General features: G+C 36.7%; 3 protein-coding genes across 5 annotated transcripts; 1 reads left to right on the top strand and 2 right to left on the bottom strand.

Annotated features, from left to right (window-relative positions):
- Positions 1–3764: 3764 nt before the first annotated feature.
- On the top strand, positions 3765–15934 carry LOC112198540 (flap endonuclease Xni). 3 transcript variants are annotated; one of them, XM_040518587.1, is made up of 15 exons: positions 3765–4044; positions 4171–4294; positions 4806–4885; positions 5508–5546; positions 6359–6377; positions 8404–8457; positions 10199–10326; positions 10409–10477; positions 11068–11153; positions 12952–13061; positions 13303–13353; positions 13801–13859; positions 14006–14050; positions 14891–14965; positions 15491–15934. In XM_040518587.1, the coding sequence occupies exons 1-15, from the start codon at positions 3874–3876 to the stop codon at positions 15620–15622; spliced, it is 1242 nt and encodes a 413-aa protein (XP_040374521.1). In that variant the 5' UTR covers positions 3765–3873; the 3' UTR covers positions 15623–15934. The 3 variants fall into 3 exon arrangements, with proteins under 3 accessions (XP_040374521.1, XP_040374520.1, XP_024195452.1); XM_024339684.2 differs by having other exon boundaries at positions 3768–4044; positions 4171–4354; XM_040518586.1 differs by lacking the exon at positions 8404–8457 and having other exon boundaries at positions 3767–4044; positions 4171–4354.
- Positions 15935–16819: 885 nt separating this feature from the next.
- On the bottom strand, positions 16820–20369 carry LOC112200164 (vacuolar protein sorting-associated protein 20 homolog 2). Its single transcript, XM_024341181.2, has 6 exons — positions 19656–20369; positions 19325–19477; positions 18997–19149; positions 17977–18060; positions 17167–17311; positions 16820–17087 (listed from the first exon to the last, which is right to left on the bottom strand). Exons 1-6 carry the CDS (start codon positions 19755–19757, stop codon positions 17062–17064), a joined length of 663 nt encoding a protein of 220 aa, XP_024196949.1. The 5' UTR covers positions 19758–20369; the 3' UTR covers positions 16820–17061.
- A 4042-nt stretch (positions 20370–24411) lies between these two features.
- On the bottom strand, positions 24412–27902 carry LOC112200163. Its single transcript, XM_024341180.2, has 8 exons — positions 27783–27902; positions 27566–27663; positions 27271–27326; positions 27072–27160; positions 26514–26622; positions 26094–26107; positions 24848–24949; positions 24412–24767 (listed from the first exon to the last, which is right to left on the bottom strand). The coding sequence occupies exons 1-8, from the start codon at positions 27843–27845 to the stop codon at positions 24627–24629; spliced, it is 672 nt and encodes a 223-aa protein (XP_024196948.1). The 5' UTR covers positions 27846–27902; the 3' UTR covers positions 24412–24626.
- Positions 27903–27948: the final 46 nt, after the last annotated feature.

The raw sequence follows: 27948 nt of genomic DNA on the forward strand, positions 1-27948 counted from the left end.
CAGCAGCGGAAGAGGCTGCATCTCCTCCAAGCTCCTGGTGCGGTTCTGGGTCTCAGACGGCCCAAAAAGCGCAGAAAGGACATGGTAAGCGGCAAAGAGCAGAGCTAGGAGCGTGAAGAAGGTCGCTGGAGATAGGCCCGTGTAGACCACGATCGCCCCCTTTAGAAAAACGAGGAGGCGAGACTGGAGGCAGAGTATTTGGGGTTGATCATTTGAGAGAGGAGGGGGAGAGGAGGAGGAGGAGGTGGTGAAGAAGAGGGTGAAGTGAGGAGGAGGTGAATATAAGAGAAGGTGGTGAGAGGTGGATAATGACATTTGAGAGAGAATGGGGAAGAGAAGAGAGACGAACAGAAAGAGAGAGGAGGGAGATAAACAGAAGGAGAAGAGAGATGGGGAAGAAGAGATAAACAGACAAAAATAATAATAATAATAATAATAATAATAATGATAATAATAATAATAATAATAATAATAATAATAATAATAATAATAATAATAATAATAATAATAATAAAGGGCATGGATAGTATGGACATTTCGCAATTGAAAAGGCTGAGTTGGCGTTGACTTTAATGTCACGTCAGCCTATAAACGGAGCAATTGGACGGAGTGTACCAATCAGACGGAAATTGTGACAGTAAAGACTTTTCAGATTAAATGAGAATATCATGGACTGAAACGAGGACAGCGTCAGAGTATAGGGACTAAACAAAATTTAATCCTTTATTATTTAATCGACATTATTAATTTATTGAACATTCATTCATCGATGTTTCATTGTAGTCTTATGAGGAAATTTAGAAAATGGGTGGATTGTTTTTAGGAATAATTTTGGGCTAAATACTAATTAATACCTCGTACTTTAGGTCCAAAATTGATTCAATCTTAGAACTTCTAATTTCATCAAAAACACCCCCGCACTATTATTTCTCATCCAATAGATCATTTCGTCAGTAATCCATGAATTGGAGATGTTAACTCGTTGACATGGCATGCCAACTCAACTCCTGTGGGGCTCACATATAAGGAAAAATCTCCAAATTAGCCCTGGCTCTTTCTCTCATCCACTTTTCCGGTACATAGTAAAAAAGACCAAAACTTTGGTAAATTAGTGAGTCCGACTCACTTCTCACTCAGTCCCTCTGCCACTATCCATTTCAAAACCCTAAATAGTTCAATTTCTCATCTTCTCAATCGCCCCAAACCCTAACCCAGTATCCAATTCTTCGATTCTAGCACCCCAATTGCTCAAACCATGTGTTGGTGGCATCATGAGTGTGAAAATATGTGCAATTTGTGTGATGTACTCACAACTTGTGCCCTAACCCCAAATTCAACTACTCACAACTCATATTTACACAATTACAAGCCATAAACATCATAAATAACAAATAAAAGAGAGCAAAGAGTGGAGAACAAGTGACATACCCAAGGGTTTGGCTCTTTTTGGAGCCAAACCAAAAGCACAAGATGTCTCCCTTGCCTCCTAGATGCTATATGAGAAGAGAAATGCTTCAAAGTATAGGGATTTCGGTTTCTAGAACCTAAATCACTATACAAATCCACAAAATCTCAAGAACAAAGTAAGAATAAGGCTTGAATGTGTGCGAAACAAGAGAAGTGATTGATCAAAGTGTGTAGAAACTTCGGTTTTGGTGAAACCCAAGTGGCTACAAACCTTTCTCTTACACAAAACTCAAAGAACTATGTACAAGGTATGAAAAACTAACCTAAAACTAAAGAAAAGAGAGATTTTGATGCTCCAAAATGAGGGAGCCAAGGGGGAGCACGGTTTTGGGGAGAGAGGAAGGGCTATTTAAAGGCCAAGACAATTCAAATCAGGGGTGGAGATCAAAGGAATGAAGGGCTAGATGTGATTTACAAATGTGTAAGCACAAAATGTGGATCTAGTTTTTAACTCCACATAGAAATGACCTAGAAAGCCCATAGATATTTTGGTGGGAAAGAAAAAGTAAGGGTAGAAGGGTCATTGTGTAGGGGAATGAGGTAATAAATGGGAAACAAAGGTGTAAGGTGTAAGAATTTGACCACTTGTCATCTTTCAACTTTTGAATTTCAAAATAACCTAGACCTAAAGTCTTCCCACCTAAAGTCTCTAACCTGGCCTAATCAGCTCTTTCTTGTCCTCCACACATGTTCTCGGCCAGCCAACTCGGCCGGAAATGTCCGGAATCCGGCGTTGACCACTGTTGACCCATTTTTTGTCCGTTTGCGCACTTTCTTCTCCTTTCTTCCTTCAATTGAATCTCCACCGAGAGTTCGGAATTGACCTTTGACCTCTTCATACCAAATGTTCCTTTATGAGTGTAGATCATCTTGGTAAAATTTTAGAGCTTAATTCATCGTGGTTGGCCCGAAAATGCTGCTGGAATCCGTATAGGTCCGGTTTTGCAGTTTTTGTCTTCTAGTGCAGAAACTTGCACCTATCTTTTGAAGGCCTTCCACTCCGAACTAGCTCTTACACTCTTCATAACAAATAATCCTTACGATGTCTAGAATGGATCTGAAAAGTTTCAACTCATTCTAAGTTCATTTGGTCAGTCTGCCGCTCCTCCTTCCTGGCTTAGCTCGGTTTCTCCTAGCCGGAGTAGGAAAATGTGCTAAAGTTGAGTTTTTAGTGCATTTCCATGCTTCTCCATCATTTCCTAGCATGCTAAGGAAAACATAATAAATAGATATAAATAAACACAAATGTTAAGCAAAAGTGCAAGATTAGGGGAATAATTACTAGGTAATTATGAACCTAACAGCATGACAATTTCTTGAAACACTAGCTTGTGTGATTTTTGATTCTCTACAATGAATTCATGCCTGATGGATATAAACTTCAACGAGGAAACGGGTGTCAACGACCTTAAAGACGATAATGTTGATTAGCTCTCGAATCTCATTGATCTGCCAATAACAAGTTCGACGACAATTATGATGATGTGGTGGTGATCGGTGAGGTCAACAACGGGTCAAAGTGTTAGGTAAAGTTAGCGAGTTAATGTCTCCAGTTCAAGAATTACAAACGAAATGAGCTAGTGGATAATAAATAATAGTGCAAGAGTATTTTCGATGAAATTGGAAGTCCAGAGACTGAATCGATTTTAAACCTAAAGTACGAGGTAGTAACAAGTATTTAGACCAATAATTTTGTTAAAATTAGATTTAAAAAACATTTTCCTATAGGTTAAAAACCGGGAAAGGATGAGTGGGAGTTATAGCCAGAGATGAATGGGGACGCTGTGCTGCGACGTTGTCTAGGCATGTTCCATTTGCAAGCTCTGCGTTGCATGTAGAGGCCGAGGCAATGCATAGCCGGTCTACTTATAGCCATACATCAACAATGGAGTGAAGTGGAGATTGAAAGTGATAGTGCTATAGTAATGACTACCCTGGCTAGTGATGGAGATGACTTGTCTGAGGTTTGTGCTATTTTAAGCATTGTAAGTACTATTCACAAGTTTTTAATTTTATCTCCCTTAGACATGTCTTTCGTGAAGCAAATGAACTTGCACACCTTGCTAGCACATCCATGTTGGATGAGTTTTGGGTAGATGACACTCCTGATATTATTCAGGATGTCTTGATTGAGTATGAATGTATTCCAACACGAGGTTTAGACTCTATGTCCCCCTCGTTATACTCTCAAAATAGTATAAATAATAATGTAGGGAGGAGAACTATATCTCCAACCGAACGGGAGACCCATGCCCGTTTTCAACCCAAAAAAAAAAAAAAAACCGTAGTATTATCTTATTTGGTGGCAAGTTAAAGCGTGCGGCGTCGTGTAAATTTCATTTGGGCGGGGGGATAGAGCTTGTGCTGTTGTCGGACATTGGAGAATGGAGAGCGAGCGAGTGTGAGATGGTTCATATCTTATTTATGGCCTGCTCTTTCTCTTCGCTGCTTCACTTTCAATCCCTTTGGAGAAGCTTCAAGTTGTTTGGCCCAGGAGCTCACAAGAGGCTCGGGCACCACTTGCGCACTCCCAACAAGCTCACTTGTCTCCATTTTTCTCCTATAACATCCGCAAAGGTATTATCTATACCCCCACAAATCAACAATTCATTATCTCAGGCAAGTCAGTGTGTGAAATTTAGGGTTTTGCCTCCCAACGAGTTAGTATGAATTTCTGATTCTTTTTTTTTTTATTGATTTTAGGGACATTGTAATCTAGCCACCAGTGTTCACTCTGCATTACCCGGACTTGTTCATGACAATGGAGATTTGCTGGTTGATTCAGGGAAGCGTGAAGAGAAAATTGTATATAGTAACCCTTCAAATGGTAGAGTAATGCTCATTGACGGCACATCCATCATCTATAGATCATACTACAAGCTTCTCGGTAAATTATGCATATCTTTTGATTTTCTGGAACTGGATTCTCGTCTCGTTTATCCTGTTGATTGGAATATCCAAAGTAGAGTGGTTTGAACTTTTAGTTTTGAGGATATTTAATCCACTGATAGAATGATTTCAAATATAGAATACTTCAAGTTAGTTATTGGATTATTGTCTGCAACTTCGCTCAGATAACTTGAAGCTTTAGGATATCTCTGACAAATAATATCATGTCTCTGATTTGTTTTTTCTCGAGTTGTCTAGAATTGATTCAAAGAGGCACCGCATTCTTAAAATTTCCTTTTGTATGAGAGTTTGCTTCCATAGGTTTCGAGTTACTTTCAATTATAGAGCATATTGTAAATTTATCTAATTTGAATTCCATTATCTGCTTTTCTTTTCTGTTTGATAAATAGCACTACTAATCATTGTTTTATTTCTCTTGATGAGAGTAGCCAAGTTACACCATGGCCATCTGACACATGCTGATGGAAATGGAGATTGGGTGCTGACCATATTTACAGCGCTTTCTCTTGTAAGTGATGCTTATACAGAGGACTGAAATCTTCCAAAGTGCACTGAACATATTTTGGATGCATGTGGCCTCCTTATCTGCAGTATTATACCATTAGGAGTCTTGTAGTTTGTTGTTTTTATTTGTTTGTTTTCAACCAAGTGGAATTATTCTTTCCTGATGCAAATGCATATGTTTGTGAAAGTTATCTTCTCTTGTAGATTATTGATTCAGTAGAAGAGTATTTTTTTTTTCTGTGAACATATGTTTGCTAAGTCAAGTTTCATTATGTTAGTCTGTTCTTTGACATTATGTTAGTCTGTTCTTTGACCCTGCATATAGAAACCGTGTTCCAAGAATAATAATAATAATAAACAGTGTTTTTTTTTTATTTTTTAGTTGTGGACACTTTGTTGGTCTAGTTCTTTTTTGGACTGTAACTTGGTTTGTTTATGTAGATTTTTAGTTGTCTGTCTTATTCAGTAAGTTTGTATCTAATTTCTACTCTAATAAGCACATGAACTGGACTTTCTTTTATTTTCCAGACATACTATGTTTTATATAAGAATAATATAGAAATTCTATAAGAAATCTGTAATTTTGTGGTCTAAGGCCTTTTCTTTTATTCTGGATTTCCTTGCAGATAATTGATGTGCTACAGTTTGTTCCTTCCCATGTGGCGGTATGATTTTTTTCCATTCTGTGTGTATCACACATAATATTATTATTCTGTTTGATTCATAGATTTATATGCACGCACTATGCTTCTTCCTGCTAGTCTTAATTGGCCATCTTGCCTTTTTCTTCCTTATTGGTTCTATTCTAATTTGGTTATTCAAAATACAGAAGACTAGTTATGCAGAATTGATAGGGAAGAGAGAGAAACAATAGTGCTACATTAGAAATCCCTATCATTTGTCAGGTCAGTCTGAAAATAACCGAAATATATACCAAAATCCCTATTATTTGTCAGTTCAGTCTAAAAATAACCGAAATCTGTACCAAAATCCCTAATCCTATTAATTAGCTCCTAATCCAAATTATCTAAAATTAAATCCTGAATTTACCCCTCATTCTTCATCCACTTGTGTATGATTCCTACTTTTGTGGTTTTGAATGCTCTGTTGTCATATAAGATGGATCATATAAGATGCAGTACTGATTGTACTAAATAATTATCTTTAATAGTTAGGATACGCAACCATTTTTTCTTGCTCGGTCCTCCTTCAATATATGATAATATCATACACCCCCTAAATGTTAATTTTTTTTTGGGAGTTTGCTTGGTTTTTATTTATTTATTTATGGGGATTGAAATTTGCACCCCCTCTTTTACAAACCACACCCCCCTCCATTAGTAATTTTCCAACGGATATGTGCATGGAGGAGGGTGTAGTTTGTGAAAAGGGGGTGCCAATTTCACCCTCCTTATTTATTTTTTTTTTTAAATTTGTTACAACTGCTTATATGTTTCTGTTCTTTGTTTTTATGCAGGTGGTGTTTGACCATGATGGTGGGATATGAATCTGTTAACCTCTTCCTTCTGTAATTGATTTTTTTTTAATGAAAGATATACTTTAAATGATGTACATTTTATCACTCTTTAGCTCTTCAAATGCTTTAGACATCCTAGAATTTTTGGTTTTGCTTGTGGAGTTTGAAGAAAATGATCTATTCATATACCTCCTAGGGTCACTTATGTTGTATTTATTTCTCTTGCACTTTTGCTAGGTATATCAGTTGATTTTGCTTGTTGTTTTGAGGCGTTCTTCTCATTGGATGTCTTGTCCAGTTTGTAAATTTTCTTTTGAACCATTAAAATTCTGTTTCTTAGAAAAGATAAAAGCTTACATTTGTTTCAGACAGCAGTAGACTGTTGGTTTCATAGCTGCATGGTTGGAGAAAGGATTATAGGATGTTTGTGTTGTGTATTTAATGTAATGCATTTTGTTTAATGATGTTCGTTTTAGTGCCAAGGATTTGGGTAAAATGTAATTGTCTTTTTTCTCAAAGGAACCACTTTTTATCTTCTTTTTCTCCAAATTTATTTTAGATCTTTCCCATATAAGTGAAGTTTAGACAATAAGTTATCTGGCCAAGAACTGAAAGAATTAGATTGAAATGATCAAGGATGGATGAGGGAATCAACCTTATGGGCATCAAATCCATTGAATTCCAATTGTCACTGGAATATACTTAAACTTAACCAGTAGGAGCTCCTTTGAGTCTATCTACTAATGTTTGACTTGGTGAGTAGTTCACCATGGCCCTTCCTAAATGTAAGTTCTAAGCTCTTACGTATTCTTTCAGTGCATTTAGGAAAGCTCATGGTGATGTAATCTAATTCCAATGGGAGAGGATGCCCATATCATTCAGTCCAAGGTCATGAACTGAGTAATTAGTGAATATCTGCAACATTGTACTAAGGCTTTACTTTTTCTTTAATTTGATGGTAGATAAGTGGTTCAAATTTCAAAACCCATCCATCTGTCTTTACTGATGGGTACGTTTCTGTATTTCCATCTTAACAGAGCTATTCAAAATTTTTAATTTCTTTCCATATCTCTATCAAGATTTGTTGCTACTTATTAAGTTCTCAAGGTTGCTCTTGTTGGGACATTCTTCACACTAGCTCTCCATCTTTCATGCTCACAAACATTTGCACTAATATCTGATTATACTTTTATGCATCATTTAGACCCAAAAAAAAGGGGGAAGTTTTTATAAATGATTTATCAGTTGTCCTTGTGATTGCTTTAATGCTCTGTGATTATTGTTGGATCTATTTTTATTGGTATAGTATGAGAAGTGCTTGAGAAATTGCCTCTAGAATCTAGTGGAATGATTATTGATATTAAAGTTGGAATATTAAAGGTTGTCCTTTTAGGCAGCATATTTATGTTAGATCTGTTGAATCAGATGCAACGTATGATTTAATTTTACTGCGTGTTGGCTCTATCATGTACAGTAATTCATCAACTCGTGGACAGTGTCTAGAGCATTATGCTAAACTAGCATCTTTTGGTCCAACCAGTAATGTACCGGCATATCTTATTCATAGGCATGTATCATGTAATTATGTAATCTAGGAGTTTAGTGACTTGCATATTTTCTCTCATTGAATAAATTAGTCAGATTAGTTGAAATCAATTCATGCATTGCTGTTGGGTAAAATCTCTATTTGGAGTAATGAAGTTTTCAAAAAGAGTATTAAAAGTTCTATGTTCCCCGTTCCCTCTGTTGATTCAATATTATGCAGAAAAATATATGCTTAATTAATTTGACAATAGTTCACTAATGGTTTGCCTTTCCATCACAAGTTATTAGTTGTGCTTATGTCATATACTATTTTATTGCATATGCCTATGTTTTTAGTTAATCTTGGGTCTTCAGTGTTAAGATGTTGGGTGCTGTTAGTCCCCTGACTCTAATCTTCATTTCTTCCCTGTGACTGGCTAATTATGAATTGTCAGCTGCTTTGGTATGTGTAGCTGTTTTCTCAAGCCCAATTTTTGATAAGACAGACCTTCTCTTTTCAGGAGGTTCATTTGGTCAAACTAGTGTTTCATCCAAAGAAAGTGTTAGAGGAAAAGGTATGCTTCATTTGTTTTAATCTTTTTCTTGGTTTGCATTTGGGAGTTGAGAAAATAGACCAGTCCGGCAAATTAGTGACAGTGGTTTTAGGTAGTAATAGATAGCTGGCAACCCTTGTGAGGGTTTTGGTTAAATATAAAATATGTTCATCCTGCTGAATTTTCTCAAATATTAAGATTCAACTATTGTGATCATCGAAAACCTACCTTGGTCTAGTAAGGCCCCAGATTGCTTCCTGGTGCCCACAGGAATATCAAATTTAAATGCATATGTTATGTTTTTAAGTTTACTGGGGCATTTTGTCTGTTCCACTTCTTGCATAATGACTAGTATATATGCTGGTATTATTTTTCTGTTAAAAATTGTGTTACCTAGTCAATGTAGCACCAAGATGAAATAGATTGAGTTAAGCGAGGAGAGAAAAGAAAGGGTGGATTAGAGATTGACAGAATAGGGATGGGACACAGGAGAAGAGGATTAGAGAGGTAGAGGGATCAGGGTTTATAGTGGAGGGCAGTGAGAAAGGAAGCAACAATTTCTAGGAATAATTTTATTCATCAGTCAAGATTGCCATTTTCAGTTCCTTGAGAGATAAACCCCAAGAGAAAACTCAGATACTAATGTACTAACCCTAGAAAAATGTAACCTGGATACAATAACTTCAAAAATCATGAAAAAAATAATTAAATCTAGAAGACTAGTCAAGAGTCCATTTTTGCATCTCTAGGCATGCACATATTTACTCCATTTTCAATTTTCTCGAAATTTGGTTGAGATTCTTTATCAAATTTGGAAATACTGAAGCTGCAGTTTTTTAAATTTCAGTTTTTTAAGTAATTGGCACATTACTTGAAGATATGTGACTTTTCAAACACTAAATGGTTTTTTGTATGACCATCGGATATAATTGATAATGCCTTATAGCATACTTTCTGTATGAGCTTACATTACCAGCACATAAGATCTGGGACCTCTCTCTCATTGCTAATTGGTTCGAAGGTCTAACATTTTTAATAGTATAAATTTACAACTTAATGTAAATAATAGTATCAATCCATGTATACCTTGCGATCTTAGCAGAGTTGTTTTTCTTGTACATTTGGGGATCTGCATGCCCCTGCCCTCCCATGCAACATGGCTTTTTGATCTCTCTCTCCCCCTCTCCCTCTCCCTCTCTCCCTTTTCACTTATGGGGATGCTGAATGTTGAAGGGGAGTTTGGTTTTATATATGGGGAACTGGAGACATACTTCTCTCTCTTTTTGACTGTACATTGCTCTCCCTCCTCTCCCTATCCCTCCCTTGTCACATAATGTTGAAGATTGTAGTTGGATTGGCTACTAACCACTGTCTATGTTGAATTAAAGACATTTTACCTTTGTAATTTATTTGTTTGCTTGCTTTTTTCTTTTCTTTTATCTCTCTCTCTCTGTTTTTTTTTTTTTTTTTTGATAAGACAAATTTATTGGTTAGGCTTTTTTTATCATGTTTCTGATTAGGTTGAATGAATGAATTTTATTGAGGTTTGATGCCCTAGCAGATGCATTTCTCATGATTATCTGTCTCCACAATTCATCTCAGTTTACAGTCACATTTTTCTTTGTATCCCCTATTGCTGCTCTTTTAACAGTTTTGACCTTTTCTTAGAATTCATTATTGGAGTTTTTTTTGTTATTTATTCTATATATTTTTTAATTTTAAGAATGATTTTCTTATAGTATTGTCTTGCTTTTAATTGAAGGCATGAATTTTCGTCATACTTTATACCCCGCATACAAGAGCAATCGCCCCCCTACACCAGATACCATTGTTCAGGGACTTCAGTACTTGAAAGCATCCCTCAAATCTATGTCCATCACGGTGATTGAGGTAATAGCTCTATATCACAGCTTTGTATGATTAGTTGCCCTTATTGGTATCTGTTGATTAATTGTGGTCTACTCAAAGGCAGGTTCCAGGTGTGGAAGCTGATGATGTGATTGGAACATTGGCTGTTAGGAGTGTTGATAATGGTTACAAGGTTATATTCGCAACTTTTATATTTGAGAGCGTTTTTTTTTCAAAATATACTTGTTTTCCCCCTATGATTTTTTTTTTTTTGGTGGTTGTAATTCAAGAATGGTATTACCGTATTTCCTTTCTATTTGTAAGAAAATGATCATCAAGCGGGAATCCCAATTAATCTAGGCTCCAGCTGAGACAGTGGTGGTTGTAAACTTCTAAGATATATGGTTTTCTCGTACCCAAAAAAAAAAAGGAAAAGAAAATTTGGGTTTCTAATTTTAAGGGTGTGAATGTGTGAGTAGCTTAATGCTTTTATTCATTATTTTTTTATTTCAGAAAGGTGTGATCTAGTTTTCTAAAAATAAGCAAGTCGTCATTTGGTTTCGTATTGCAATTTGGTTCTGTTAGTGCAACTTAACACTTACTAGTGTCATAACTGAGGGATGCTACCATGGCGAATACTGAATATTTGGACTAATGTATTTCATAGGGGTTTTGTTTTTGACTTATGAGAAATGACATATTGGCATCATACCGTAAGAATTAGAAAGAGTTATGAGTAATTTAAATCTGCTTTATCAATTCAGTTGCTCTCACTTTAAACAGGTACGAGTTGTCTCCCCAGACAAAGACTTTTTTCAGATCCTATCTCCTTCATTGCGTCTTCTACGAATTGCTTCACGTGGCTTTGAGTAAGCAAGCTCATTTACTATCCACGTTTACTTCATGGCTCTTGCGGACCTTTTTGAAGATCTTTGTTTATCTTTGCACGTTTGGTTATAGTTAGTTAATATGTTTCTGCAATACTTTTTAGCATATGTTATCTCCTTTCTTTGGAACTGCGGCCAGCTATTCCTTCATGGTGTGTTTTAAAAAGTTTTATGAGAGGAAGATGTGGATTCACTGTAGAAGATGATTAAGTTCTTAACCTATCTCTGTGCTTGTTTGTCTAAACAACTTAAGCATGTTCCCTTGAGTTTTAGCTCTCTTGCTTTTGTCTGCTTTTCTGTTTTCTGGTTAATTTTTCATCTGTCTTTTGGCTGGTCTAGTGGTTTTTTCAGTGGTTGTCTTTCCTTTTGTTAATTCACAACGTCTTTTCCATCTTGCCTGGTACTTATTTCTGCTTTATAAAAGTTTCTTGCTTGTTATAAGTAAAAGAGAAATGACTCCTTGCTTTTTTATTTCTGTAAAGTTCATCAAATCTTAGGTTTCCTATCCAAAATTTAACAGGAAACAAAGTCTTAGGTTTCCTATCCAAAATTTAACAGGAAACAAAGTTCTGAAGAGTGTTATGTATGAAAGATAAACATTTAACCTTTTCAAGAGTTATGGTTGATTGACAGGGTAAGAAAACCACAGAATTTGTTGGTATTGTTTTTGCCTTCATTCTTGTGGTATAGGGTTGATTACTCTTAAGGTTATGAAATGTGCATGGTTTATAATTAAGTATTGTAGAGTTTAGTGTTGATTACATTGTTGATAAGATCTAGGGTTGATTACTTAAAGGTAAGAAATGTTTAGTAGGTGTATGGCTGACTAGTCTGCCCTATCTCAAAATTTTATCCTAATCGAGTAAAACGCCTCTCGGCACTCAACCTACTGATTTGTCTATAAACTTCGGAATAAAGTACCATGAATTTTAGTGATCACTGTAGAAGATTTTTCACTTGGTTGAAGTACTAATAGTTGAATTAGTTTAACATAAGTAGCCTCCTGACTGTGCTTATCGTTTTTAAACTGAATGACATTACATCTTGATTGCAGTTCTATAATGTTATACCGTGATTTGGTATTATTGGTTAGGATATAATTGCACGACTTGGATTTGAAATATAGATGAGGGAAATTCCAAGTTGATTTCAGTTTAGAGCCTTGAGCTCGAAGGATAATTCAATAACCAATATAGATGATGAGTTGATAAAATGAAATGGGGCAAATTTAACATGAACATAGGTAGGAGAAAGCATAGAGATGGAGAAAAGAGTTAGTTAGGGTATGGTCTCAGTGGAGAGCTTTCAAATTGAGGACTCCAAATTATTTATGAAGAGGATACATCCAGAATTTCATTAGGATAAAGGCTTGGTTTGATTTGAAGATTATTCCAACTCATGCTTTCAGTGGGGTATAAATTAATACATCTATTGCATACACTTTATTGTCAGGAAAATCAAATGCTGTCTTGAGGATGAAAGTTAGAAGTTAGGAACTTTCTCATCATATTTCTTGTATTATTTGGTATTTGTTTTGGGTTCATTTCATTTAACTCCCTAGCTTTACACCTTAAATCATTTGTGCCCCTGCATTTCTAATTTTATCATGAGCGCCCCTGTAGTCACCAATTTTAATCAATCTTGTCGAACCATTGCAATTGTATTGTTTAAATGTTGACGTGGCTTTAGTGGGACCCCTTGTATTATGACATGTCATTGACATGCACAATTAGATCATAGTTGACTAGTATTTTCTGATATAATTTTTGTGGTTTCCCAGGATGGTTTCGTTTGGAATGGAGGACTTTGCTAAAAAATATGGAACCTTGCAACCCTCTCAGTTTGTTGATGTGATGTCACTTGTTGGTGACAAATGTGATAACATTCCAGGTTATTTATGTTCCATTCGTGAAAATCCAATAAAGATAAGGAAAAAAAAATATTTATGTGAAGAGACTGTATAACAAATATGAAACATTTAGTGTTGAAGAATTACAAGTAACTATAGCAAGATATTTGTTTTCTTATTTTATGAATTTCAAGGCATGAGATACAATTCAGAGAAATTTTCTTGCAGTATCATCAGCATCAAGACAATATTTTGATCTTAGAACTTAAACCATTCATGCAGGGGTTGATGGAATTGGAAACGTTCATGCTCTGCAACTCATCACTAAATTTGGTGCGTCCATGTGTCTTCTGTTTACAACTGTTATAACTGTGAACCTTGCATGGTTCCAGCAATAGGGAGTCCTTCATAAAGGTTCAACTGCTGAATGTGGTTCGTTCATGCATAGTCTTCTTTTTAACTGAAGAAGAGTTTTAGATCATTTTGCTCTGTTTGATTGCCAAGAAAGTATGGAATGAAAGTAGAACTTGAATTCTGAAATCTATACTGTTTGTATAGTACGTTGTTTGAAAGTCCAAACATCTTTTCACTATAAGTTTTCTTCCATCAGAGCAATACAGGGATGTCTTTCTGGTGCTCTACTTCTTTTTGTTATAATGTTCTTTTGTAAGTCACCTAATTATATGTTGTTTGATATACTTGATACTTCTTTCCCACTTAGGTCCATGGAGGGACTGTATTGCTTCGTATGCTAATAGTTAACCTTTCTTATGTGGACAGCCTCATTGGAGAATTTGTTGCAGTGTGTGCATCAAGTTGAGGAAGAACGAATCAGAAAGGTAATGCTATTAGCAAGAAGTAGTTGCCCATTACTTCTTGCTCTTAAAAACCATTGATTAGTAAAAGATTTTACCATAATAGAAATTGCAAGTGTTCCGAAATTTCTTAGTTGACTGACAATGCTGCCTTTGGTTTTTCCTTGTAGGCCTTGATAGCAGGTGCTGAACAGGCTATATTAAGCAAGAACTTGGTAATCAGATGAGCATTTGCTTTTTGTGTTTTTGTTTTTCCTGATAATATCTGTGCTTTTTCTCCAAAAAAAAAAAAAAAAACAAAGAAAAAAAAACAAAAAGAACTGCCCAATTGCCTGTAAGTATAATGGTGTGTCACTGCCGTATCACCGTATCAAACTGTCAATAGCAACCAATGGACCCAGACACCTGTCAGACACCCGACAGTTCTCCAATCTGAACACGAACATTTAGTTCTACTGTTCTACACTTCTACCAACTAACTTGATTATATTCAACTCAATTTACCAAAAATGATCCTTTTTTTTTATTATAAAACATTTAGAGGCTTTATTTTCAGTTTGAACACTAGCTTGTGCTTGGGTTGATATAGATATCAAGCCAAACTAAGCCATAGTCAAGCAATCTATATTTAAGTATAGATTGCTACGTGTAAACCAGCTATCAGCTTCAAGTCTTCAACCCTTGTTTGGTTGCTGCTTTACATGCAATGTTATGTAGAGACTTGTCTTGTGAGTGGACTTTTGGGTACTGTCTGGATTCTCTTCCCCGCTCCTCCCTCTTTTTCTCCTCTTGCTGGTTTGTTGAGCATTTTTTGGGTAAATGCACTTTAATTGATGACATGTTAAAGGTCACCCCTAAAAGCATCATGGTCTAAGTATTTAAAGGTTTTGTTGTGCATATTTTAACTATTTCAGGGTCATTTCTATTGGCTAATAGTGTCTTACAACTTCATTTGTGTCCTGAAGGATTTTATTACTACCCATCTCCTAGTGGATGGGTGTCCTACGACTTCTATTAATCTTGTTTTGATATGTAATTGCTCTATATTATGACAGGCACTATTACGTTCTGATCTTCCATTCTACATGGTACCATTCAATACAAAAGATCTGGCATTTATAAAACCCGAGGTTCGTGCATTTATGATTATTATACAAAGTTATTATCTTTTCCCAACTAGAATTTTGGAGTGTTCAAATACGCCTGCTTCAAGCCCATGAAAGTTATCCGACTACATGACATCACTTTTCTTACTTGTTTTGGAAGGAAGTCTAGTAATACTTTAGTAGACGAACCCATTTGGGGTTTTATAGTTTTGTAGTACGTGGATGAGTGAAGAATCCTAGATTAACACTCTACTTGGCACTGTTTAGGGTCAATGCATTGCATATTTTTCTCTTTTGAGAAATTCATTGATCTCTTCAAATGCTTGAACTTGTAAAGTTTCCAAAAACCGTTAAGCTATTATTGTTGAGAATGTACAGACAGGTTGAGTCCTAGATTAATCCTCTACTTGGCAATGTTTCAGGTCCTGCTAACTAATCTATACATGTTGAACGGATGCATTTATTATACCTCTTCTGCTTTGATGAAACAATTCATGATTGTGATGAGCCATTATCTTTTGACAGCTAATTTACATGGTTTGGTTACAGGATGATGGAGAGAAATTCAGGAGTCTCTTGACTGCCATTAGTGCATATGCGGAAGGATTTTCTGCTGATCCAGTCATAAGAAGAGCATTTTACTTATGGAACAAACTACAAAACCATAACCATGTTTCCTAGTTTTGCATTACAGTATGGACTCTGGAGAAGAGTATGATGCCCAAGCTTGTTAGAGAATACACTAGTAGCAGAAGGTGCATCATGGATTTTGTTTTGCAACTTATTTTGATACTCTGGTATACATGCTCAAAATAGCTACCGACTTCCTGAGATATCTGATGTTGTTTCTATGGATTTTATTAGTGTAGATATAATCCTAGTGTAGATATAATCAATAGTGTCTACCAACTATGTTTATGTACAGTGAAAAGTCTCAAGTTTTAAATATTTAAAATCAGGCCTGACAAATGGGTCAGGTTTGCGGGTTACCAACGCGTTGTTTAGTTGTTTACAGCTTAAACTTGGCGGGTTACCCTTTGGAACCCGTTCAATAGAAGTTCTTATTTTATTATTATTTATTTTTCACCACTAACAACATCCATACTCCCGAAAGAACAACGCTCACCCAAACTAAATTGGGAACCTCCATCCTTAAATAATTGACAAATTTGCAGGCGAATGTGCAATTGTCATTGGGCAAAACTGAAGCCTGATCGACTCAACCACCATAGTTGAAGCTTGACCAAAGTCCATCCCTGTACTTTAAATGTACCCAAAATGTTTCCTGGCCTGGCTGGGAATCTTTTTGAATTGTGAATCTCCCTAGTTTAACTAAGAAGCTCAAACTGTGGAGAAACAATGAAAAATCACATTTTCATTTGCAAGGATCTCGGGGCAAAATGTTTCCTAATCTACCTTGGAATCATTTTTGCGGGTAACCAAACTTTTTCTAGCTTGCCTAGGTAGCTCAAAATGTATAGAAAATAACAAAAAACTCAACTTGAATTTTTCGTCCTGGTTTGGTCAAAGTTTCCGTAGAACACCTAGAAACCTTAAAGCGGTCTCTTGCATCCCCTGAGTGTATTAATCAGAATTTTCGAATGGTTGATTCTTCAATGGCCGGCCATTGGTGAAAAATTGGTAACAGTTTCATTGATTCTGAACCGGCTGGCCATAGGTGAAAATTGGTATTGACAAATGACATTCTTTTCATTACAATAGTGAGTGATACATTTGCATCTCTCAAGCAAGTGACAATTACCATTTGAACTGTGAAATCAATGAACTGTGTCCCTCCTCCTTTTTCATTGTTGACAGAGGTAATCATATGAGTTGAGGTTGATCACAAGAGGAGATCCACAGTAAGATCACACGAGGAGTTCCACAGTAAGATCACTAAGACTTTTAGAAACAAATCATGAAGGTTGGAGCAATACAAATCTGTATGACCCAAGTCCGAAAGTAAAGGTACACACTATCAAAAGTAAAGGTACACACTATCAAAGTTATCCAAATCAAAGATTTTGACCAATATCATGCATGGTTGCAGAAGGGATGATCAAATTCAAGTTTGTGAATAGTTTCAGAAGTGGCGAGCTAATTCAACTGTTATATACAAATCAAGCCAACACCGGTTCCTCCATAACTGCAAATCCAATATAGTGTCAAGAATCTGAAATTGAGTTGTAAGGAATATGCAGTTTGCAGAGCAGAGAGAGTGATACCTTTACTCTTAGCTGAATCTTTTGCATCATCTGTGACCACATCAGGTGCAACTGGTACTTTGGTTGGTACATCGGGAAGGTCCAACTTCTCATCTTGATGACCTGGCACCGAAGCAGGAGCTTCAGGAAGGTCTTGAACAGTGATCTGACAACGGGATGGGAGTTTCTCATTTAGATGAAATAAAATCATGTGATATGGAGTTGTTGGACATACATGAACATAGTACAGCAACACACAAGTAACAATCTCAATTAAACTCAATGCAATAGAAGTGTATAATTAGGCTTTGGATAAACAACAATTAGTACTACAGCAAACACACACACACACACACACAAAAAAAAAGATAATTTCTTATTAGTGTGTTGGGGTTTAGGGTTGAGGGTACTACACAATTAGTCATGTATGTTATCCAAGTTTGAAATCTAAGAGGACATGGGAAGAAAAGAACCATAATACATTCTAATCGTCAAAATATGTTAGAACCCCCACAGATATGCTTAGATATGAAAGGAAGCCAGCAACGATGTGGAACGAAAAGAAAAAAAAACTTTTTTGTTGTACAAGCATTTTCTGACAAGCATACAGTGACAAGACTCAAGCATGACTTCCGCTGAATCCGAACAACTCCAACTAAATTTAATCTTAAAACAAAGGTGGGGAACTAGATGTTATGCATTGTAAAAAATTAGCTTGAATATAGTAATATTGGTAAAGAGATAAATGGAGATAATAATAAAATAAAAAAAGAACAAGATGCAAACAGATCGAGAGACTCAAACCTATTATTTCAAATAAAAAGTACATACCTGAGCTTCCAAGTTGTCAAATTCTGCTAAAATTTCCTCTTCATCTTCGGTTGATAATTTCTCCCCCAAAATTGCACTAATTTCCTACAAAGTCATATAAACATGGCAGAACTTATTGAAGAGAAAATAGTAGAGGGAGAAGATGCTAAGCAAAGAAGAAGCTATAATAAATTCATTGAAGAAGTGTACACAAGTGGTGTGAAAGTCACAAGAGAAATAACAAAAGTGCATATCTTCGATGAAAAGTGGATAGGACCTCTAATCTCGACAGGCACATTTAATGCAAGCGTTTACTGAGTTGAAGAGTAGATAGGACCTCTAATCCCGACAGACACATTTGTTACATGCTTTTACTGAGTTGAAGAGTTCATCACATATTTATTTCCCAAAGCACAGATATGACCCTTGTCATGTCCAACATCCTTTATAAGCCAACCAATTCAAGATATTTCAGGTGCAACAAATGTTTGGAAACTCAAAACAAGGGCTGCATATAACGGGTTAAACTAGAGATAAATTGATAATATTCGTCTTGGTCTCCTTCTACCAATAATGACAAAAAATTCAAAAAAGAGGTAAATCCATTGTCAAATATTATGCATGCTCTTCATTTGGAAAAAATAAATAAAAAAGAACAGAATTCTAGAACTCAAAAAAAAAAAAAAAAAAGGAAAGAAGATATCAAGTAATAATTGGCATACACATCAGAAAGAAAATGAAAGGGTGGGGACTAGGAGATCAGCTGAAACGAAGGCAGTACCACTTTGGACATGCTGCTTAATTTCAGTTCACAAAGCCGCAAGCAGATATGTGATCCTTTTCATGTTCAATAATTTTTATTAAGGCATTTAGAGTATTGTTGATTGGGAATTCAAACCGAGGACTGTATTGGAGCAGTTAATAATAGATGAAGTGGTCACACTATACTCTTGTCCACTGAGCATGACAAATTAAGTTGGAATACACAATTATAGATTGTGTAACCAAAGAAAAACAATAATACAGAAAAGTGGAGCTTACATCTTGGTAAACTTTAGCTTCCTCAGTATCATCCATTAGCTTTTGAACATCCTCAAGGTTGATCTCACTTTGTATAGCTTTAATTGCATTATTACCGGCCTTCAAACTCTCAAATACAGCTTTCTGCTTGCTCGATAGTTCAATATCTTGCAACTGAACCAAAATGTATACCGAACCATCAACATGTTTTCTTCTCAAAATATAAGATCATACTAAAAAAAAAACAGAGCAACAGCAAACTGAGCAAAAGAACTGAGAATTGAAAGTGTGCGTACCGATGACCCGAAAAGATGAAAAGAAATTGAGATGGTCTGTCATATAGACTTACTTGTTGCTCAACATTAATAACCCAGGTATCTACTTGCTTCAATAATTCTTCTTGTGCCTTTTTCTTCTTCAATGCTAGTAAGGCTCTTTCCTTTTTCTTATCACGAATCAAGTCCCTTGCAGCCTGCTTTTCTGCTTCAATTACAGCTTCAAGCTGGAACAAGCTAACATAAGGAATTGTACTATATATGCCAATTCAATTCATAAGCCTACAGAATTCTTCATTTACTCGCAAAAACCAACAAAAAAAGAAAGACCAATTTTGCTAGATACCCACGATCCCAATTCATACTGGGTGTCGTAGTTATGAATGATTTGAAGTATATATGCACCTGTTGTTGGTATTGACCGAGCTTGCGTCTCTGGGTCTTGAGAGAGAGAATAGCTCGATCGACATCGGTGATCTTGGGTTTCTTCACGAACAAATTCCCCATCTCCGTGCGTGTCAATAATATATAAACCAAATACAGAATTCAAGCTATGACAGAGGAAGCAATCAATGAATGAATTTGTTCTTGTTCGACGCACTCTTTGACCACAAATGCACCCAACCCATAAGGGAGCGCGTATTCCATGCACCAGCAGTGCATTCGCACTGTCAAAAGCTAACAGCGCGTGCAGACCACGCGCCGTTTGTCTAACGAATTTACTGAGCCAAATTTACTGCCCTCAGTTTTCTTCCTCCCTCCTCCTCTCGATCAGTTCTATACCATCAACCCAATTTCAACTTGAAACCCGAAGATCAAAGAAACCAACTCTGAATTTCAATTCAAAGATAAAAAGTATGGATGGAGAGTTATCTGAGCCGGTGGTGGTGGATCCGAATGGAGAGTCGTCTGAGCCGGATCGCCTGCGACCTGATTGGACCCAATGAGAAAGAAAGCCAAGGATCGAAATAGCCAGATCACCAAAACTATCAATTGGAAGATGACTGGAGCTTTCCTTGGTGTGTTTTTTGGGTGTTTGATGATCAATTTTGGCGAGAGGAAGAACAAGGATGACGACAGAGAGAGAGGCAGAGAACGCGATTGCAGAGAGAAAAATGGGAGAGGTGGCAGAGTTCTACTACCTCTCTGTCGGTTTAATTCCAAAACTTACCATGGTTTTTACTCTTTTGATCTATTTTACCTTCTTGACTTGGGTTTTATTTTATTTTTTATTTTATTCAATTTCTGCAAAGCTAACTCTGTTAATGAAAAGTTTGCATGTATAGAATTACATAGATGATCGAGCCTACAAATGAATGGCAGTGATTATTTTTGGGGGGTGAAATTTACACACCCCCTTTTACATTCCACACACCCTTTACTTTTTTTAATATTTCTTATCATTTCACTCCAAAACTACCCTTCTCTCTCTCTCTCTCTCTCTCTCTCTCTCTCCTCTCTCTCCATCCACAGAACCCATTTTTTTCCGATGACACCACAAAACCCCATTTGTGCACGAGAAGAGCGCAATCTATAGCCTGGATAGTCTACTCCTCGGCGCTCTCCCTCTCCTCCTTCAATCCACTCAAGTCCGCCGATGTTCTTCAACACATCTGTTGGAATACGCCTGGTGAAACCCGCGGGGCATGAAACTGGGGCCGTGGCGGGCGCCCTCGTCGCCGCCGGAGACTCCCATGCCGAGTTAGAGGAGGCCCTTGGCGGAGGCCTCGTGGATGCGACGCTCGGTGCTCTCGTACCACTCATTGCCCTCGATGATGGCATCGCCGGGCTCCATGTAGGCCGAAAGGGCGGTGATGGTTCCGCCAGTTTCACCATGGTTCCATCTCTAATTGAGTTCACGACTTCCTCAAATTCACCAAACTCCGAACCCCAAATTAAGCTAACCCATCAATTCAGACCGTCGTAGATGAAATCCACAACGAAAACCCCAAATTCTCTCCCTTGATTCAACAATTCTACCAACCAATGCAAGCTCGGGTCGACCCGCCTCTCGAATCCATCTGGGTCTACACCGCATTGACATTTCGGAGCCGGAACCACCCGAAAGGCGACATCTTGGACCGAATCGCCGCTGCAAAGGACTTGTTTCAGCTACTCTCCTCTTGCTCAGCTCCCTGCTGTTGCTCAAAAAGATTCGCGCTGCTCGTTCAGGTGGTGTGGTTGGCACACGACGTTGTTTTGGATTTGTTTAAGAGGGAATTGGGGTTTAAGAAAGAGAAGAAAGTGACGAAGGAGGTGAAGAATTTGGTGGGAGTGATTATGGGGTTTATAAGTGTGTGCTGTTCTAGCAGGGATTTGGGTCAGGAGGATCCTTTGATTGATTCGAGTTCGGGTTGGTCTTTTTCGAGTTTAAGTTTTGTTTGGTTGAACAGAGATGAGAATGTTAGGAATTTGTTACCATTAGTGAGTGAGGAGGTGATTGATGGGCTCAGTGAGAGAGATGGGGATGAGTTACTTGGCTGGAGTTGTTATTGCAGAGGTTTTTTTGTTGGGATTCTGCTTGAATTGCAAAGCTGGGACTTCAGGGGAGGTGTTGAAGACAGAGTTGAGGACTTGGGCTGTCAACAGGGGCGGCTGCCTTGACGAGAATCGTCATCTGGGGCGTTGGAGGGAGATGACGAAGTCTTTGGGGTTGTACTGACCGAAGAGAGGGAGGTTGCCTTTGGGGTTCTGTGGATGGAGAGAGAGGAGAGAGAAAGAAGGGTAGTTTTGGAAGAGAAATATTGTGAAATGATAAGAAATAATAAAAAAAAGTAAAGGGTGTGTAGAATGTAAAAGGGGGTGTATTCGTCAGTGCAAATGCACTATCGGTGCATAGAAATGTATTATGCGCTTATATAGCTCCAACCCTTCTATACGTGTATTCTATCTGAACACGTCTTACACGGACAACAAATACAAGTCACGTGTTGCCTAGAAAGACCACCTCTTTTCTTTTTGGTCACAAGGCAGGGCTCAAACTTGATCGAGACTTTAAAAAACAAAAGGGATGATTTTTTTTGTTCTTTTTTTGTAACATGGACTATGGAGGCAAAAGTCTAGCAAACAGCGATGCAATCTTTTTTTATATTATACTTGATGTTATCTAGCTGTCTATTTATGTTGGCATAAGTGTATGTTGGTGCACTAAATATTCTCTTTCGAAACTCCACTTAATAGTTAATACATTTTATTATTTGTTGATATCTAAAATAGTAAGGGACATGTCGTGTGAGCATTTCAAGCCCAATAAAGAAATACAAATATAAACTAAACTTGGAAAGACGAAAAGCTTCATATATTTGCTCGAACCTTCTTACTACGCATGTGGCCTAACTGCCTAAGCCACTACCATGCATACTATTGGGGCTTACTAAAGTGGTTGTGGTGTGGAAGGTAACATAAATACATAATGTTCATTTATTGATTTAACGTCATCGGCAATTTTAGTCTAAGACTTAAAACCCAAAGCTAAATCAAAGATGAAATGGTAAATAATAAAATTGGATCGTCTTTTTGAGAACCTAAAACCATGCCAAGAAGCACAATTTCTCTTTTTCTCCCCCTTCCTCGTTACTATTCTTAACACATGAAAGTGATAAAACAACCCAAAACCTTAGAAATTGAGAATCCACTATGATAGTCTATCAAATCAAGTGAGAAACCTTGTAACTAGGTAAGGATTTTTTTTTTTTTTTTTTTGGTAAATGATGACTTTTCAGTTCTCAATCTTCCTCGTCAACTTCGTCCCTTGTTTCCCAGTTCCCACATAGAAACATTGCAATTGTATATACTAAACAACAAATTTCAACTCAAACAACACCCCCATAAGTAGTTTAAAAATAAAATAAAATAAAGGGAGAATTCCACAAATGGTCACTCAACTATAACTCATTCGACACTTTGGTCACTGAAGTTTCAAATATATCACTTTGGTCACTCAACTATTACACTGTCAATCACTTAAGTTACCCAAAGAGTATTTTTTATAATTTTTTTTAATGGAAAAAATTAACAAAGTGACTTAAGTAATTGACGATGTAATAGTTGAGTGACCAAAGTGATATATTTGAAACTTCAATGGCCAAAGTGTCAAATGAATCATAGTTGAGTGACCATTTGTGAAATTTTCCCGATAATAAAAACTCATAAACAGTTAAAACAATTAAGCATTCAATCATAAACTCATTCTTAGCCACTCTCGAACTCTTCCAAAGCTAGAATATTTCAGACTCTCACTAAAAGCTTATCAAAGTCTCTCACTACAATGTATCTCTATCTTCCACACCACGCATAACACTGTCTAGACCTTTTGTATTCACATGATCTGAATCATGCACAACGTTGTTCCATTAATCAAGTAATTGAGTTGGTTTTGGAGCAATCTTTGCTTAACGTACAAACGAATCCTCACGCTTATATTTCACTTTTATGTGCAAGTCGTAAATTAGACCGTCAAAATCACTTCCTTAGTGTTGATATACCATTGGTTGGTAAATGTTAACCAAAATACAACAAGTCGTGATCAACTTATCAACACTGCAATCATAGTGGGGCCCTTACCTGTACCGAGGATGATGACCACCAAGAACAACTAGTTTTCCCTACTAGTCTCCAGTATTGAAACAAAGTTTATAGCAATTGAGAGCAGCTTTTACCTTCCCTTTTTACGCGTCTCTATTTCTTGTCCCACAAGTTACATTTGCAAAGAAGTCTTATCAGCTACTTTTACTCACTAGCATTTGATGGCCTTTTACGTAAAAAAAAAAAAAAAATTATCACATTTAGCGGAAGAAATACTTGGGGCCTTTGCCGAAAGACCAACACTTTAATCGCAAATGATGATTTTCACTTCGATGAATAATCTACAGCACAACATGAGGTGCTGGAGTCGTGCTCACAAACCCTAACTCTATGTTTTCTTCTCTGCAAATAACCACGCATAACTTTTCATTTAGAGTCAACACGTGGTAAGATAATGACTTCTTATTTGAGGGGTCATGTGAATACAAAAGGGTGGAGTTAAAAAAAAAAAAAAAATATATATATATATATATATATATTTTATGACAGTTACAACAGGAAAAAAAAAAGTGAAAAACCACTAACTACTCCCCTTCTTGGTTGATCCAAATGAAACGATGGGCACACTGAAAGAGGAAGACAAGAAAACCATACTCTAGGATTTTGGTGATTATATGCTAATGTCGCCAGATGATCCAAAAGATATGAATTAGGTACATAAGGATTTACAAAATTTTCTTTTCCACCATCCCACATGAAAAGAACATTCCGATTAAGCACTCGGAAAAAGTTTTCTGCAGTTTCTTTCACATTTTTTTTTTACTGGGCCTGCTTAACAATCCCATGAGAGATTCAGGTTGGCTTTTCAATTTCTGACTTTTCAAGTTCAACTATAGCATTAAATGCAAATTCATTCCCCGGAGTGAACAACGATTGGAGTTCTTCTGCCGATTGGGTGGTGTTGATCTTGTTTTCCTTCACAGTCAGATTTTCCTGAAAATTGGACCTGGGTTCTTAAAGGTCGCACAATTTTAAAAGAAAGACACATATAGAAGAAGTTGATGTTGACTTGCCTGCTTTACATAATCAGCCATAGCAGAGCTTACTAATTCTTGTATGACAAACTTTGTGACACGCTCTTTACCAAGTATATCCAAGAGAAAGCTTTTTGGAACCTGACAGAAGTTGCCGGTTAGTGACCAAAGAACACGATCACAGAAAATAAACTTACAGAAAAAAATTTAATTGCACAACCGCTGCGAAACAATATCACCAATCAAAATGAAAGACTTTAACATGTTGCTAGGTCTATTTATCAATCATAAACAGCCAAGCAACTCAAGTTCATGATTTTATAGATTCTGCCCAATGTGGAATGTTAGTGGTGTTGGATTCTCTAACCTTGCTTGTAAACATGAAGATTTGGACACTTTATCTTTAAGTGTGTAACCCTTAGATAACATGCCATTATAAAAAGGTTTGCATTTCAACATGAAAATAGTATAATTTGAGAAAAGGAACAGCCTTTGTACAACAAAGGGTGCATCTATGATTCACCCAAAAAAAAAAGAAGGTAGGTGTCCCTCTAAATAAAGACTCAATATGTACTTTCAAATCAACATGGTTTCATGGGTAAAAATTTAAAATATCAGCTGCAATTTAAAATTTTCACCCAATGATCATATAAAAGTCTACTGAGTTCTCATTCTAAGGTTCTCATTGGGGAGGCTCCCGTGCAACTAAAGCAATTTGTTTCAAATGATTAGGATAGACTATATGAAACTGTTTTCTCTCTTTGAAGTTATGATAATACCAAAATAAGGTGATATAGGACTTTGAAATAAGGTGCTGAAAATGGAAATTTGGATAAGGTTCTTCCTTTTTTTTTTTTTTTTGGGAAAGAGCTTAGTTTGATACAAAGGAATAAAAATCAGTTTCTCTATGGCCACCTCATTATGGCGCTAGAGTAGAGACTATGTCAAACTAAGAACAGTGGAATAATTTATCAAATCTAAACTACTGAATTGGACAATTACAGTCCCATTCAACTTGTGGAGGATGCACAAACAGCCTTGGTATCAAATTCAATTATAGAATAAGAGCTGAATGGTTCAGCCTACTTATACTCTGGAGAAATAATGCCATTTGCATGAAATACATGTTTTAACCAAAAGTTTGAACAAATCAAACACATACATTGGAAGGGTAGGAATGGCATCCTATTAGACCTATTGTATGCAGACTACATAGAGCAAGTAAATGCAGAGGAGACATCAAATGCTAATATCCAATGTATGGACTGAGGGCAAAGCTACTGACCTTTGATGTTTTTCCTGAAGTAGCTCCAAAGCACATGAAAAAAGAAAATTTAGTTAATACTGCTGGCAATTTTAAAAGTTGCCAACATACAGAGTTGTGAGAAAAAGAAGAAAAGAGAAACATTATCGGATAGAAATGGATGAGTTAAACCCGGATGCATTGGAGTTAATAATGCGTACTACGCATATCAAAATTGAGCAGAACCTTAGCAGAATTTTTTAATATCACGGTATAGCCAACTTTGAAGGGATGGTTACTCTTAAAAGATTTTTGCACAACTGCAAGATTTTATTGGGTATGCATAGAGCCATAGACTGACAGAGACGAGCCCATTGTAGAAGTCATCCAGAAGTGTGAGCCATCAGGATAAGAAGGTTACTATCAATTGAACAATGATAGCAGGGGGCATGATTGTATTACCTCCTTTTTGTCTGCGAAATCCTGGAACTGGTGGAGCTGTGCGTGCCAAATTTGTCAAAACCTGATCAAAAACTTTTTGCGTTTCATCCCCAGCCACGTCCACTCTAACCTAGCATTTGGACATCATAACAACTGGCAATATAAGGTCCCAAGCCCTGACAGAGTAAATGCAAAACACAGACATAACTCCTTTTAAGATAGTGCAGATACAATTAGAATCCCAATAAATAATGAAATTGAATGGCACAACACAATCAAACAATTAATAAAAATGAAAAAAAAAAAAAACTCTAACCCACTCTGAACATAATAAAAATGAACCAGGCAATTATTTTGATGAAAAGGAGAACTTATTTGCAGCCCTGATTAGAGTCTTTATAATGCTTGTTTCAAGAATTCAATCTGATTCTCTGGATACTTGAATACTGTTTCTGTTTACCTAGACCAACAAGACAGATGTTCCTAGGAAGCCTTCATGAACAACTTCAAATTATCATCATAAGGCTTAACTCAAGGTCATAATGCAAGTACTGGTTAAAGATTTCAGTGCAAACTCACTTGTATGCTATTCTCATCTTGGGACTCGACAACAATCTTTGTGGTTTTCAACTTTATCACATTTTCTTCCGCAATGGATGCCTCTAGACCTGCCACACCAAATTAACAATTGTGAACACCAGAGAACAACAGGAGCAAACAGAAAGAGAGGAAACTTTAAAGGCTTTGTATAAAGTACAATTAACAGAAATAAACAGACCTGAACCGGCTGCGAATATCGGCCTGGATAAGCGTGCAATACCAATCTCATGCACACTAAAACAGAGAAAACAACCACATTAACATGTATAATTCGTTTCTCTGTCTCCTCTTTTTTTGTTTCTTTGTTGTTGTTAAAGGAAGAAAACCCAGTTAGCTTTGCAGTAGCAGAAAGGCGTCTACATCAGTTTATTACTTTTACTATTATCATTGCTGCATTCAAAGTACGAACTCTCAGTCCGTCTTTAAGAAAGCTGCAAGGTAAAGTTTAGAAAAGGGGGGTATGAAAAGTTTACCGAGTGAAAAGATTATGTTGAGAGCTATATGACCCCATTTTTGTGGCGGCATTTTGATAAGCACCGACACAAGTGCAGTGTTTTCTCACAGAAAAGTGCTGCAAGAAATCGAAAACGTCTCAATTGAATCACACATTTGTAGTAGACAAGAAATGCATATGAAATTGGAAGGTGAACGGTTGAAGTTTAAGCAAAGTTGGGAGTCTGGTAAAAATACCATGGGAAGTCCAAGGGAGGGGAAATTCGACGGAACTGTTATCATCGTCGTCAACGACGCCATGGCTGCTGCTGCTGGTTACAACGGGTTTTTCTGTTTTCATTATAAACAAGAGAATCTTATCCGTCGAAATACGACGCCGTCACCTCCAATTTTTTTTTTATTA

Source organism: Rosa chinensis, chromosome 4, assembly GCF_002994745.2.
Source record: "Rosa chinensis cultivar Old Blush chromosome 4, RchiOBHm-V2, whole genome shotgun sequence".
Lineage (NCBI taxonomy): Eukaryota > Viridiplantae > Streptophyta > Magnoliopsida > Rosales > Rosaceae > Rosa > Rosa chinensis.